We start from the raw sequence: 13,614 nt of genomic DNA on the forward strand, positions 1-13,614 counted from the left end.
CCAGGGTAACAGGGGATCGCTCAGGGTGGCACATTCAACCAGGGGCGGCGAGTTTAACGTAATGGAGTCAATCGATGCGTCCCTGCGCGCAGGCCAGGCCAACCGGTAGATGCACCACCCGATAGCTCAAACACCAATCCCAGTGCTGCATGCTGCGCATGTGAGTCATGTGCGTGGTTCCACTGCATCCGGTCAGTTGAAAACGCGAGTGATTTGCTCGTTGATGGAGAAGCGACATGCGAGGAAACGCAGCGGCACATTGCCACGGTCATCAATTATTTTCTACTGACGGGCCGAGGTTGGAGTACAGCAGACTACAACAAACAGTATGCCAAGGGAACGGGGACCAATTTACACCGGCTCTATGGTAGCAAATGTGTCATTGATGGTTGCTGAAAGATTGACGAGCGAAGCGACCGGGCGGAACTTCGGCCGCCCGACATTTTCGATCAGACAGCGGACACGTCAATATGCGCTGCTTCTGGCTGGCGGTGCTCGTCCTGACCCTGGTGACCCCGGGCCAAGGCCACTGGGCCTCGTCCCGCCGCGGTCAGAACCGCCGCCTGGCGGGCGTCTCCGTCGCCGAGACGGTCCCGGACATCTCGGCCGCCCAATGTCAGCTGGTCTGCCTGCAGCGTGGTGACTGCCGCAGCTTCAACCACCACCGGGTGGACGCCGTCTGCGAGATCTTCACCGCCACCGCCTGCGACCACTACGACTACTACGTCACCGGCGCCGACGGCTGGACCTGGTACGACGCCGTCTCCGATCCGTCCCAGGAGTCCAAAAGCCAGCTGTGGACTGACAGCATCTGCACGGACGGCGGCCGCTGCCGGGACGACATCTGCCTGCGCAGGCTGGATGAGCCGTGTCGGGAGCACAACCAGTGTCGGTACCACGTCACTGGCGGCACACAGTGTTCGTCCAGCAAGTGTGTCTGCGACTCGGCAGGCTGGAAGTACAACACCACACTCTGCGAGAAGGCCAACATCGAGCTCACCACCGACGGCGAACACTGGGTGTTCAAGAAACTGGTCAATGGGATCTGTTCCATGGAGTTCGACGCGCAGGCCACTGACGACCTACGGTTTGTGCTCACTGAGTCCAACACACATTACTCCAACCGCTACCACTTTCGGATCGGCTACAATGGCAACAGCGCCACCTACGTCGAGAGGATTCAGGAGGGTGTCAGGAGTAACACTTTCGCCTCCCACTCAGGCGCTTTGCTGGACGGCAACAACTACCGCAGGTACGGATTGCACTGGTGCAGCGGCCAGATACGCTTCTACAGGCCAGGAATCGAGACCTACATCAGCTGGGACGACCCGGAGCCCTTCTCGCCCGGCTACATCGGTATCTTCACCGTGCTGCAGGGACGGTGGCGCTTTCCAAAGGACATGGTGGACCTCTGGATGGGAGACTGGTCCGATGACCGCGTCTACACCATACCCAGGTGAGGCTACTCAAGAGCGCCACCCACTCACTGCCGGGGCGTGTAACGCGCGCAGGACTGCGCCAACCATGTGGGAGGCGCGACGGTTGTTTGTCGCTGCAGCAGCCGCGATTGTTTGTCGCTGTCGCTGCGCGGCAATGCCAGATGTTGTAACGTGCTGCATTCAGCAGGCGAATTGGCGCAAAGCACTGCAGCGCACCTTGGAAAGCGAGATGAGCGTTAGTCTTCGCCGTTGTCGGGAGGGGCGGTCGTCTACGATCCCCTCCCGTAGCTGTGGTTTGTTCGTTTTCGAGATCTCAGGCGGGACTTCCCACGGATTGTTTTGCGGGGCCACTGAGCGTGACTGTAAAGGGGTCTCGGAAAGAGAAAAGGCGCCCGTAGGGCAGGGATTGGTACCCTATCACAGTAAAGCACTAAATTATAATTATATAACGCGACTCACATTCTCTCGGAAAGTGAAAAGACGCCCGTAGGGCGGGGATTGATATCCTATCACAGTAAAGCACTAAATCATCATTATATAACGCGGCTCACATTCCAGTAACGCCACCTGCAAGCAAACATTCGCGAGGGACTTGCCGGAAGTTAATACGTCCCTACCCAGGCCTGCAAGGGCCACTTGTGACCAGAAGTGTTCGCGAACCCGCACCTTGATCCGTCCGGGATCGCTTCGATGCCTGTGGCGAGTGCGCCTGCTGCCTACTGCTACCGCGAGGTAGCAGTAGGCAGCGGGAGGTAGCAGTAGGCAGCCATGCAAGGCAGAGGTGAAGCAGTTCATAACCACGCCTCCTTCGCCGTCAGGCACTCAACGGTGCTCCGCCGCGCGACGGAGCAGACCTTCACGGTGAAGTTCGACTGCAGCGTCTCCTACGACTGCAGCTGGCTCGCCAGCGACACCGTGCTCTGGGACAACTCCCACATGTACCTCATCGTAATCGGAGGCTGGGGCAACGAGCAGAGCAGGGTCAGGCGCCACACCCCCGGACGCGGATGGTGGTCCCTGGCTTCCAAAAACACGCCCAGTATCGTCAGCCGGAGTGAGATGCGCACGTTCCGCATTCGTTTCGAGCCCGGCCGGATCCGCGTGTATAAAAACAATGCGAAAACCGCGTTCCTGGACGCGACCGACCCGTCCCCGATCACCATCAACTTCCACGGTCCGCGCAGCTGCTGCGACAGCGCCGGCATGGACGTGCGACTGGTCAAGTACGACCGCAGCTGGAGCTACGAGGACGGCTTCCGCTGGAACGAGGGCCTGCTGTAGGTGCTGCATCCCATGCAGCCACGACATCTTCCACCTGTTCTCATAATCTACCGCTACTAGAGTTAAACGATTAGCCAGAGCAGCGTGGTAGGGAAAGGCAGCAGCAGACGACACGAGAGCCAAACTGCTGTTTCATAACTGGCTTTGGCGGTGGTTTGATGCACCTAACGACAGAAGGACTGCAAGTCCTTCAGTGCTGACGTCACACCAGTGCTGACGTCGTTATGACGCTGAGACAAAACATGACCACGTTCGACACAAACTTTGAGGGGGTATTGGTCAGGGAACGATTGACCATTGCCACCAGCGCCTTAGGTCAGGTCCTCCTTTGGCTGGTCGTGCGGTGTGTAGGGGACCACGTTTCCTGCATGGGTCGTCGCCCGTAGGAACAACTAGTGGACACGAGTATTAGGGGCAGTGGTTGGTCGTGCCAGCCGAAGTCGAAAAGTTTGGTTGATTAAAAACTGGTGAAATCTGGTGTAAACTGGTGCAAACTGGTGCAAACCGCTTTGGTCTTTGGTCGGTAACAGAAGCAGCTGTGGTATTTTTGAACGGACCATTATAAAGCTATTTTAGTCATTTTGACGCACCACACAGCTTTCAAAAACTTTGGATAAATTGGAAACAATGGACAGTAGAAAACGTTAGGCCTACTCACGCTAGCATTATTGAACAGATGCCTATTTTTTGCCAGGTGGTGCCGCTCACAATTAACAAGCAACCACAATTTGGTGCCAACGTACGGACATTTGGGCACACAGGGCCGAAACCTGCGGTTTGATGCAGGCCAACGGCAGCTGGCCAGGCACTGTCAAAAGGTCATTTGAACAAATAAGGTCACGTCAGTCGGTGAAATATTTACTTTGCCGGCCGACGGTGCCCCCAAGACGACATCGTGCGCGCAAAGCTGCACCTTTCGCGCGCAAGTATTGCAAATCGCATGCCGCATCTGTGCGATGCGCCGCTTTCGCCCGCCCGAATATACGATAATATACGATGCATAATATACGTATATAATAATATACGTTAATATACGTTAAATAATATACGCTATGGGAAGGCTGAGGGACGTGCACGAAAAAACGAAACAAAGCCTGACAAACTTGTTGCATGGGCAGCTGACAGCCCGCTGCCATCGCTATCAAACGTGTTGTACGGAAAGTTGACAGTCCGCTGCCATTGCTATCAAATGTGTTGTACGGAAAGCTGACAGCCCGCTGTCATTGCTATCAAACGGACACAGCCGCTATTTTCGGGCTTGATTTGAAGTATTTTTCCCGGGCTGCCACACTATGGCCTAAACTATAGGCCAGGCCAGAAGTAGTTAGCTGTGCGCAAACGAGAGCGACTCGAAAAAGGTCATGTCCGCCAATGAGAAATTAGAATTGCCGGTCGTCAGTGCTTCCAAGCTGACATCGTGTGCACAAGGCTCCTCTTCTGCAGACATGTAAACGTGTTTCAAGTCTTTCGCCGTGTGTGTGCAAACCACCGCTCCAACCAGCCCACAAGCATTGAGTGATACGCTGACGTGGGATCTACCGAATAAACTCGAAACCAAAGTCCGACAAGTGTGCTCTCCTGTCAGCTGATCGCCCTATACCACCGCTATGGCATGCACATAGTCACAATCTTCGGGTTTGGCATTTTTCTCAGGCCGCCGTATTATGGCCACCCTGCGGACGCGTAGACGGAAGTCAGCGGGGGAATTTCACAAAGAACATGTCGGCCGATGAAGTATTTCTTTTTTGGCCGATAGTGTGCTCACAATGACACTGCCTGCGCAACGTTGCACCTGCCGGCCAGAAACGAAGGTATTTGGATTTGGACGCCGTGCTTGTACAAATCACAGCCCAACCGACCCGCAAGTATCAAGTAATACGTTTTTGGGATCTTCGAAAAACAAACTCCAAGGCAAAGCCCGAGCTGTTTATGTGCTGGGTGCTGATGGCCCTATACCAGCGCTGTTGAATGCACACAGTTGCAATATTCGGGATCGATTATGACCATTTTCCAAGGGGCGCCGTATTATGACCAGCATTACGCGGACATGTCGGCTATGCGTTGTCAAGGGATATTTGAAAAAAAGGTCATGTCGGCCAGTGGGACCGTTACATTACCCGCCGATCATACCCTTACGATTACAACCTGAGCGCGCGGTTTCATCTTTCGCACACAAGTAAAAGTAGTTCAATTGGACGCCGGATCTGTGCAAAGCACCGCCACGCCCAGCCCGCAATCAGTGAATGATACGCTGATGGGGGGGGGGGGGGAGCGGAGGGGGGAAGGGGTCGGCGGAATAAAACTGAAACCAACATCCGAGGAGTGTGCTCCACTGGAAGCGGATAGCTCTATACCACCGCTATCGAATGCACACAGTAACAACCTTCGGGTCTGGTTACAAGCGCTGTCTCCTTGTTGCCGAGTTATGGCTATCTCTCTACGGGCAAGGCTGCTGTAGTTAGCCATGCGCCGTTAAGGGGTGATTTTGCAAAGAATGCCATGCCGGCAGAGGAGATGTCTACATTGCCGGCCGACAGCGATTCCAATATGACGTCGCGTGCGCAAGGCTGCACCATCCCCGCACACGCAAAAACATTACAAATTGTCCGCGGCAGGAGTGCAAGTCACCGCGCCAACAAGTCCGCAAGCATGAAATCGGGATTACGCGAGAACAAATTTAGTTTACTAGTCGACCATTGTGTTGCACTGGAAGCTGATAACCTTATGATATCGCTATCGCATATACACAGTCGCAAGGCTCGGGGTAGATTAGAAGTATTTTTGTCCGGGCCGTTATTCTAACCCACCGTGTACGGCCAGGCTGGCAATGGTTATCCACGCACTTTCAGAGGGGATTTCAAAACATGTCGTGTCGGCTTATGATAGTTTTACGTAACCAGCCGGTAGTGCTCTCAGGCTAACATCATGTGCACAAGGTTGCACCTTCCGCACACATGTAAATGCATTTCAGATTATTCACTGCATCTGCAGAATTTACTTCTCCAACCAGCCCACAAGCATTGAGTGATACGTTGACATGGAATCGAACGAATAAAGTCGAAACCAACATCCGACCGGTGTGTTCTATTGCCAGCTGATCGCCCTACATGGTATACTATATGGTATACCACCGATATGGTATGCATACAGTCATGATCTTCGGGTTTGGTCGCAAGTATTTTTTTTCAGGCCGCCGTATTATGGCCACGGCTTTGCGGACACGAAGGCCAAAGCTGGCCCTGCACAGTCAACTGGGGATTTGGGAAAAAGGTTTTGACGGTGATGAGAGATTTACCTAGTCGGCCGATTGCCTTCTCAACATAAACTTATTATTCTAGGTTACATCTTAGGTGCAAAAGTGAAAGTATTTCTAGTTGTAGCCGTGTCTGTGCAAATCACCGATCGAAAAGGCCCGCTGGCAATGAGTGGTACGTTGTTGGGGATCGACCGAAAAAAACAAACCAAAGTTCGTTGAGCGCGCTCGACATAAAATCAAGTCGCGGCACTCCCAGCTAGGAAAAGGAGACAAGCATAAAGGAACAGGCGAAGAGGTGGTACAGGCCCGACAGGAATAGTGTTATGCCATGGGCAAGGACAAAAAATACATGAGAGGCATAAAGTAGTCATTAGCCAGTCAGCTAATAACAGCCCTCTATAACCACCCAGTAAGCTACAACCACTCATTCACAGTATTGGTAAGCGTTGTACAGTCACACAAGTCGGAGGGGCAATTGACTGGTCATATTCGTGTTGTGTTTTGAGCTGGATATCCAGGGAGTCCACCCAGCCAAGCGGAGCTTGTTGCTGGGAGAACTCCCGGAGCCAGCGCCGTGAATTTGGGTACAAATGCATGACTTTAACTATATCAGGACGTGATTATGGAACATGAAGGAAGTTATATATGAAGCGAGTTACACACGTGCAGGGCAAAAATAGCAATATCTTCAAAATATGTTGGTTACGTTAATATGCATTCACAAAATGCTTGCGGATGATGTTCTTGACGATGGTTTTTGATGCAGAGATATCAGTTATTCTTGGAAAATGTGAAATAATGGCATCGTTCCACAGTTTACGGCTAAGGCAAGATGTTGTAAATAGCTAATATTCTGCCGTTTAATCTCCAAACACCACCACTAACTCTATTTGTTAGTATAATGAAATAATTACATACATTAATTATAACAATGACAATTATATGGTTATTAATACGTTATGTCATCAATATATATTAATGTATCAATAAATTATATTATTATATAAATACAAAACACAATATTAAGTTAATTTAGATGCACGCTTAACGCTCACCCGAATCAGCGTTTTTCATGACACAGACTGATAAGGGGATTGATACCACCGTGCTTCTGGCCTTTACAGCAAATAAAGATAGAACTAGCGAAAAACATCAATGGATTGGTCTCAAAGAGATCTCGCGATTCGGAGTAGTTTTTATGTTATAAGGTCGAGTTTTGACCACACTATGCCAAGTCACAGGCTTCACTTTCGCAAGCATCGTATTTTTCAGGTTTACATGATACAGACAAGAACATACCTCTTGGCGACACGAAAGTTCAACAGTCGTGCTGCTGGTTCAGCTCTGAGAGCAATGGTATGCATTGTTTTGCATCTACTGTATGAATGTTTTGACCGTGCATTTATTATATATGGCGCCATTAGTGTAACAACATCGGCCCGCCACCTGTGTTCCAAGGCATCGTTGGTTGCCGCCGCCTCCCGCGCCGACCGTCGATCGTTGTTGCCGAGGCAACGAAAACAACAATCATCATCGCAGTCCGTTCAGCTATGGCCGCACTCCGCACTGCTCGGGTGTGGAGCACGTTCGCATTTTGCTGTCGATTTTTTCCAATGTAGAATTGAGCAAAGAGTCCAAATACCGATGTTCCGGACGAAATGATGGTGCCATCATTTGGAAAATTGATTTTTATGATGAAAAACATTGAAATCAAAGCATGGTGTCAATAAGTAAAATTGGCTCACTTGACCACTTAGGACATTACATTGGCTACTTATCACTGTTTGCCAATGAAGGACGTATGCTATAGCTGCGGAATTATCAACGTTTTAGGAGCATCCCTGTCGATGCGTCATTTCACGTCATCACCAACGGAAAATGTCCGGGCAAAAAGGTCTTAAAAGGTCAATATTGCGATTGAAGCGTAAGATAACCGCCAGACCACGTTCTGTGCACATCCCGAAAGGTGGCAATTATTTGGCAATTAATAAAAGGTGGCATTTAATTGGTGGCAATTAATTGGTGGCAATTAATTGCTTCTCCGATAATCATCCACGGAGATCCTCCATTTGCGTTCGACAGGCCCGAGGATGATTCGTCATTTTCTTTCGACATGAGTCGTGCACAGTTGGCGGTAATTTCCATAGCCGTGGCGAACAACTCTCCATCTTGACCATGCTCTAAAAATTAGCCGGCATCCTCCAGAGGAACGGAAAATTATCTGCGATAATTGTCCATGTTGGTAGTGCTGAATACCATTCCGGATATTTTCCAACATTGAGCAGAATTCCGGAGAATTCTCCGAGATTAGCTACCGGCCGAACACGCCCTGAGTTGGCGTGGAATGACCCTGTTGTTGAGAACAGGGACGGTGTAATGAATTTATCGCTCTCCCCACCCAGACATTTCTGCCAAGAAGAATTCCTGTTATCTTTCTTGACATCACTGCCGTCATTGTTGTTAATGCCATCATTGCTCTCCGCTACTGTTTGGTTGTACACTTGAATAACGGACGTGCGAAATTCTCAAAAACGTGCGTAGATCATAACGAACAGGTGGGAACAAATATGGAACGAATTCCTTAGATCCACATTAGATTCGCTGAGATCACTGACATTCACTTTGGTGAAAAATGGCTCCGGTCACAGCGCCGAGTATTACAGTTTTCACTGAAACATAACGCAATATCTTTAACATATAAATGGCCGCAGACATTCTCATCGTGACGCCACCGTAGGAAAGTCCTACCATTTACGATGAGGTTCCGTTCCGCCCCCGGCTTCATCGCATCTAAAGCTGAACGCAGAAATGCTGGGGGACAGAAACTAAGCGCAGAAAGGCACGCTCTTCGCAGCCAGAACTGCGCTCCAAAAGGCCATCTGACCAGCACAGAGGCTGCGCGCGGAACGGTCCTATCACCGCGGTCGGAAGTGCGCTTGGAACGGTCCGCAGCGCCGTGTCAACACGACGGCCACCTCCTCGGGAGGCGGCGGCGCTCCGTCGGGCGGTGTTAGCTCAAACTGACGCACGAGCCGGGTCACGACCCCGAGCGCGAGCGCGTCGGCGAGCCGCCGGCCGGGGCAGCGGCGCGGGCCGACCCCGTACGGCACGAACTTGTCACCGGCCGCGAACGCGCCGTCCTCGCGCAGGAAGCGCTCCGGTCTGAACTGCTCCGGCTGCGACCAGAGCGTGCCGTCCCAGTGGCCGGCCAGGATGCCGTAGATGATGACCGTGTCACGCGGTACGCGGTAGCCGTGCACAGTGTGCGGCGTCTCGGTGCGGTGCGGGATGCCAAAGGCGACCGGGCACGCGTGCCGAAGCACCTCGGCGACGAAGGCGCATGCGTGCGGCAGGCGCTGGCGGTCGGCGGCGCCGGCCGGCCGGCGGAGCGCTTCCACCTCGCGCCCAGGCACAAGCGCCCTGCTGCTCCGGACGACGCACGACGGTAGAGCACGTACCCACTCACTCCAGCAGCGACTGCGCAGGCTCGGTGCCGCCAGTTGAGGAAGTCCGAACAGGATCATGACGAGGTCCTCGTCGTTGGCCCGGGCTCCAGCCCGGCGGCCCCCGCAGCTCTCAGCAGGGCGGCCATCAGCGTGCTTCTTCCGCCTCGCCGCCTTCGCCGCCAGCCACGTCGGGCGCCACGGCCGCTGCGAAGAGCCGTCGCACTTCGTCGCGGAAGCGTAGCGTCGCCGCCCGCCGCTGCGCGCCGGGAAGAGTCTACGCAGCACCCGGTTTTCGACCCACTGGTTACCGAGCGCGGCGAGCTCGTCGCGCAGGAGACCCCGCCAGGCGCTCGGCTGCGCGGCTGGCAGCCGACGGCCGGTGACGATGCAGCCAGAAGAGAGGCTCACCAGCGGCCGCTGGAAGAGGTCGCGCACACTGCACCGAGCCGCCAGCCGCCGCCAGCGGCTCGGTCAGCTCGTCCAGCTCGTTCCGCCAGCAGGGCGTCGACCTCGCCCGTGTCCAGCATCTGCTGCAGCGTGTCGGTGACCAGCTGGGAGTTTCGGCGCACAGCGCTCGGCCCTCGGCCACAATGAGGCCGCGCTTCAGGCCGAACGAGAGCGCCATCTGTGCCGAGCTGGGCGCGCGCCCGTGCGCGCAGGCCGACTCCGCCGCTCACCGCCTGGCGCGCCACGGCCGCGTCCGAGACATACACGACCGAAGCGGGGGCCGTCGAAGAAGCTGGCCACGCAGCCGAAGCGATCGGAGAGGCCGCGCAGCACCGGTCAGCAAGTCGTCCGTGTCGAGCGCCGCGGCGAGAGAGACGGTGCCGAGTAGCGGCAGCGCCAGGGGGCCCCGGCGGTGCGCCGGACGGGCCGCCGCGGCCACAGCAGCGCCAGCACCAGCACCAGCGCCGCCACCAGCACCAGCACCAGCATCGCAGGGTCGCGCGCACGGGCTGCAGCGCGGGTGGGCCGCGACTGGCCGCCGCCGCCGCCGCCGCCGCTGCAAGACCTGCCGCCGCCGTTGTGGGGGAGGGGAAGGGTTGCACAGTCCTGTTTGCTGACTCAGGAAGGGGGGGGGGGAGGGGAGGGGGAGCGTGATAGTGGGTCGATGTCACGACAGGGCGGCTGGTGATTAGCATCGGACGCCTTTCACAAGAAATTATGAATTTAAAGTTATTGTGTTGGGGTAACACCTTTAGGGTACCAGGAGGTGCTGGTTGAGCGACGTGGAAATGCTAAAAACCACTATATTGGTGGTACGTGGTATTTGGAGCCTTCCTATTCTCAGGAGCGATATGAGCTCAGAAAGTTTCAACAAAAACACTACATCTAGGAAATGAGGCATGTGAATCCAGAACACACGCCCAAAAGCGTGCGAGAGTTTCGGAGCAAAACACCAGCGAAGGTGGCTTTTGTTGCGGGCAACCCTGGATAACAGGGTGGGTAAAAGAAGTGGTCCCTTCTCTATCTTAAGAACACAGGTACCCTCAGTTTCGCGAGGATAACATTACACAGCTGCATGTCACGCTTCATAGTATGTAACAAAATTCGCTTTCTCTGGAAATAGTGCTGAGTCACACCACACCTAGCCTGGAAGGACCTGGCGCTGGGGTGGCGTGGCTGGCACAGCGCTAGCCCCCAAGCCATGGATACCTATTCAAGTTTTCACGTCATTCTTTGGCATAGTTGGAAAACTGTGTACCTATCCTCCGTATGCGCAGGCCAGCCTCGCTGGAGCTCCATATCTGATCTGCACTCTGACTTAATAATAATGGGGTTGAGACATTTGAAAACAGAGCCGGTGTCTAACAACCATGAATGAACTTAGTCGGTACATATCGCAGAGGCCATGAAGACACATAGGTGCTGGGCAGAAAGGTAGCAGCATTTGCCAATCACAAACAAGTTTACTCCACTATTTTACCTAAACCCGAACAAAACCTAACCTTCCCTGACTCATCGCACCAGCGGCGACGATATTCCCTTTACGAGCCATTTCGTGACGATCCGTTTCTGCAAAATGTTTCTGCACAGGCAGTGTCACAGAAAAAGTCAACACCAGCTAGCGCCCTCTTCTGGCTGGCAAACACGCGGCTGCGAGTGCGACGATGGCGGCTAGCATGGCATGCTTTCCTGCGGACAGAGTCGAGAGTGATTTCTGTTTTATTTGAGATCATTCCACTCCCTGTCAGTCACGGTTCCTACCGTAGATTGGGACGGATGCCCGACCCCTCTATCACCTGCCCGACTTGGCGCAGCCCCGATGCCCCATGCGGTGCGCTGTGCCGATGTCCTACGCAGTGCGCTGTGCCGATGTCCTACGCAGTGTGCTGCACCGATGTCCCAAGCAGTGTGCTGTGCCGATGTCCCAAGCAGTGCGCTGTGCTGATGTCCTACGCAGTGCGCTGTGCCGATGTCCTACGCAGTGCGCTGTGCCGATGTCCTACGCAGTGCGCTGTGCCGATGTCCTACGCAGTGCGCTGTACCGATGTCCCAAGCAGTGTGCTGTGCCGATGTCCCAAGCAGTGCGCTGTGCTGATGTCCTACGCAGTGCGCTGTGCCGATGTCCCAAGCAGTGCGCTGTGCCGATGTCCCAAGCAGTGTCCTGTGCCGATGTCCCAAGCAGTGCGCTGTGCCGATGCCCCACGCAGTGCGCTGTGCCGATGTCCTACGCAGTGCGCTGTGCCGATGTCCTACGCAGTGCGCTGAGCCGACGTCCCACGTAGTACGCTGTGCCGACGTCCGTTCCGATAGCTCAGTTGGTCAGAGCGCCTGCCCTTCGATCCCCACACGTAGAAAGGTGGGTTCGGGTCGCTTTAGAAGCCCGCTGTTTGCCGTTGATTCGTGTGGTTTGCGGCCGGTGGTAGAGGCTGCGCTAAATGTCAAATGACGCGAGAGGACGGGACCCACTGAGCCGCGTGGCGGGGCATTAAAGGGAGTGTTTCACATTTAAGTGGTGTTTTGAACTGAAAAAGCCATCTTGAATTACGATCAGTGCTGTTCACAACCCTGTTCTTTTAAGGGCTAAGCCCCTCTAGTTTGTAAGGCACACGCCCGCGGAAATGGAGATAAGTAATACCGGGGAGAGTATTTCGAAGTCACCTTGGCATTCCTGGCGTCATCAAAACGTCATTAAAGTCCTGCCATTCCATATGCCACGCGGCGATCAAAGCCAAGAAAAATATCATTGTCGAGGCGTTCATATCCGGCGTTCGCGAGCGCGATTTCCATATAACGGCCCTCATTGGCTCTCAGTCAATGTTGTGCGTACGATGACGTAATCACACCATACACATTGAGGAGCGTGCTTACTTAACAGAGAATTGTGCTGCCTAGAACAGTTTTTCCACTCCAAAGGTATACTTCCAGGTATAAGTGAGCTGTTTCTACAGCTGATGCTTTCTTCAATATCTTTAAATGAGTAAAAATCCCTTGTATTGTACGCAGGTAGGGCTACGCCATCCCCCCCATCAATTTTTTCACAAACAAAGCAAGATTCGATGTGCGCAAGCAAACTAAGCAAATTAAAATATGAGACGTATTACGCCGTCGCCACGCAGCTCCATCGTCAACTTCTGTCGCCATCTTGTTTTCTTCGTGCGCCCGCAGTCCCTGATCTGGATTTTTATGATTTTTTTAAAGCACAACGCTCCCCTGTTCAGAATACGAATTCTGGCATAGGCCAGTGGTGGTGCTGGTGGCTCGTCCACATTACTGTGGAAATCAACGCTTTCCTATCCACGCCATACGAGTTCATCTACACCGCTGCTGGATGAATGTCCCTGGCGCCGACCACGTATCTCAAGAAGTTCGGTCACTTCCGCATCAGCCCAACGGCTTCTGGTTGGTGTTGTGCGCGGTCTTGATGTTGCATTCGACGGATCTCTCGACTACCTCAGCAACTATGTACCAGTCATTTCTGCGCACAACACACCACCAGGTAGTCCTCCGCCCTTGCAAAGCCTATCGATTATCCGCCTGCGTTGAATTGAGCTCGGCCGGTGGCAGGGGCGCAGCCAGGGGCGGGGGGGGGGGGGGTGATCGGATCACCCTACGCTCGGATTGTCGTTTTTCATAGATGGCTCGCGAAGGAAGTCGAAATCGCCCAGATGCCTACACATCACGTTCCGCCCCCTTAACAAATCCTGGCTGCGCCCCTGGCCGGTAGTAGCACCGTGCATGTCTCGCT

At 53.9% G+C, this 13,614-nt stretch overlaps 2 protein-coding genes across 2 annotated transcripts in view; one reads left to right on the forward strand and one right to left on the reverse strand.

The window, feature by feature from the left end:
• Positions 1-470: 470 nt before the first annotated feature.
• Positions 471-2,727, forward strand: LOC119092728 (uncharacterized). Its single transcript, XM_037215704.1, has 2 exons — positions 471-1,456; positions 2,258-2,727. Exons 1-2 carry the CDS (start codon positions 471-473, stop codon positions 2,718-2,720), a joined length of 1,449 nt encoding a protein of 482 aa, XP_037071599.1. The 3' UTR covers positions 2,721-2,727.
• Positions 2,728-8,891: 6,164 nt separating this feature from the next.
• Positions 8,892-13,614, reverse strand: part of LOC119092734 (steroid 21-hydroxylase-like) — a 16,984-nt gene continuing 12,261 nt past the window's right edge. Inside the window, exon 2 of the mRNA XM_037215716.1 lies at positions 8,892-9,332. Within this exon, the coding sequence (XP_037071611.1) occupies positions 8,892-9,332 (441 nt within the window). The remainder of the gene's footprint in view (positions 9,333-13,614) is intronic.

Source organism: Pollicipes pollicipes, unplaced genomic scaffold (assembly GCF_011947565.3).
Source record: "Pollicipes pollicipes isolate AB1234 unplaced genomic scaffold, Ppol_2.1 Scaffold_1600;HRSCAF=1878_pilon_pilon_pilon, whole genome shotgun sequence".
Classification (NCBI taxonomy): Eukaryota; Metazoa; Arthropoda; class Thecostraca; order Pollicipedomorpha; family Pollicipedidae; genus Pollicipes; species Pollicipes pollicipes.

What these genes read in the sequence shown, in the direction of transcription:
- LOC119092728 (XM_037215704.1), top strand. Translation starts at nt 471, where the DNA reads ATGCGCTGCTTCTGGCTGGCGGTGCTCGTCCTGACCCTGGTGACCCCG. An exon ending in CGCGTCTACACCATACCCAG is followed by an intron (nt 1,457 to 2,257) that starts GTGAGGCTACTC and finishes CTTCGCCGTCAG; the next exon opens with GCACTCAACGGTGCTCCGCC.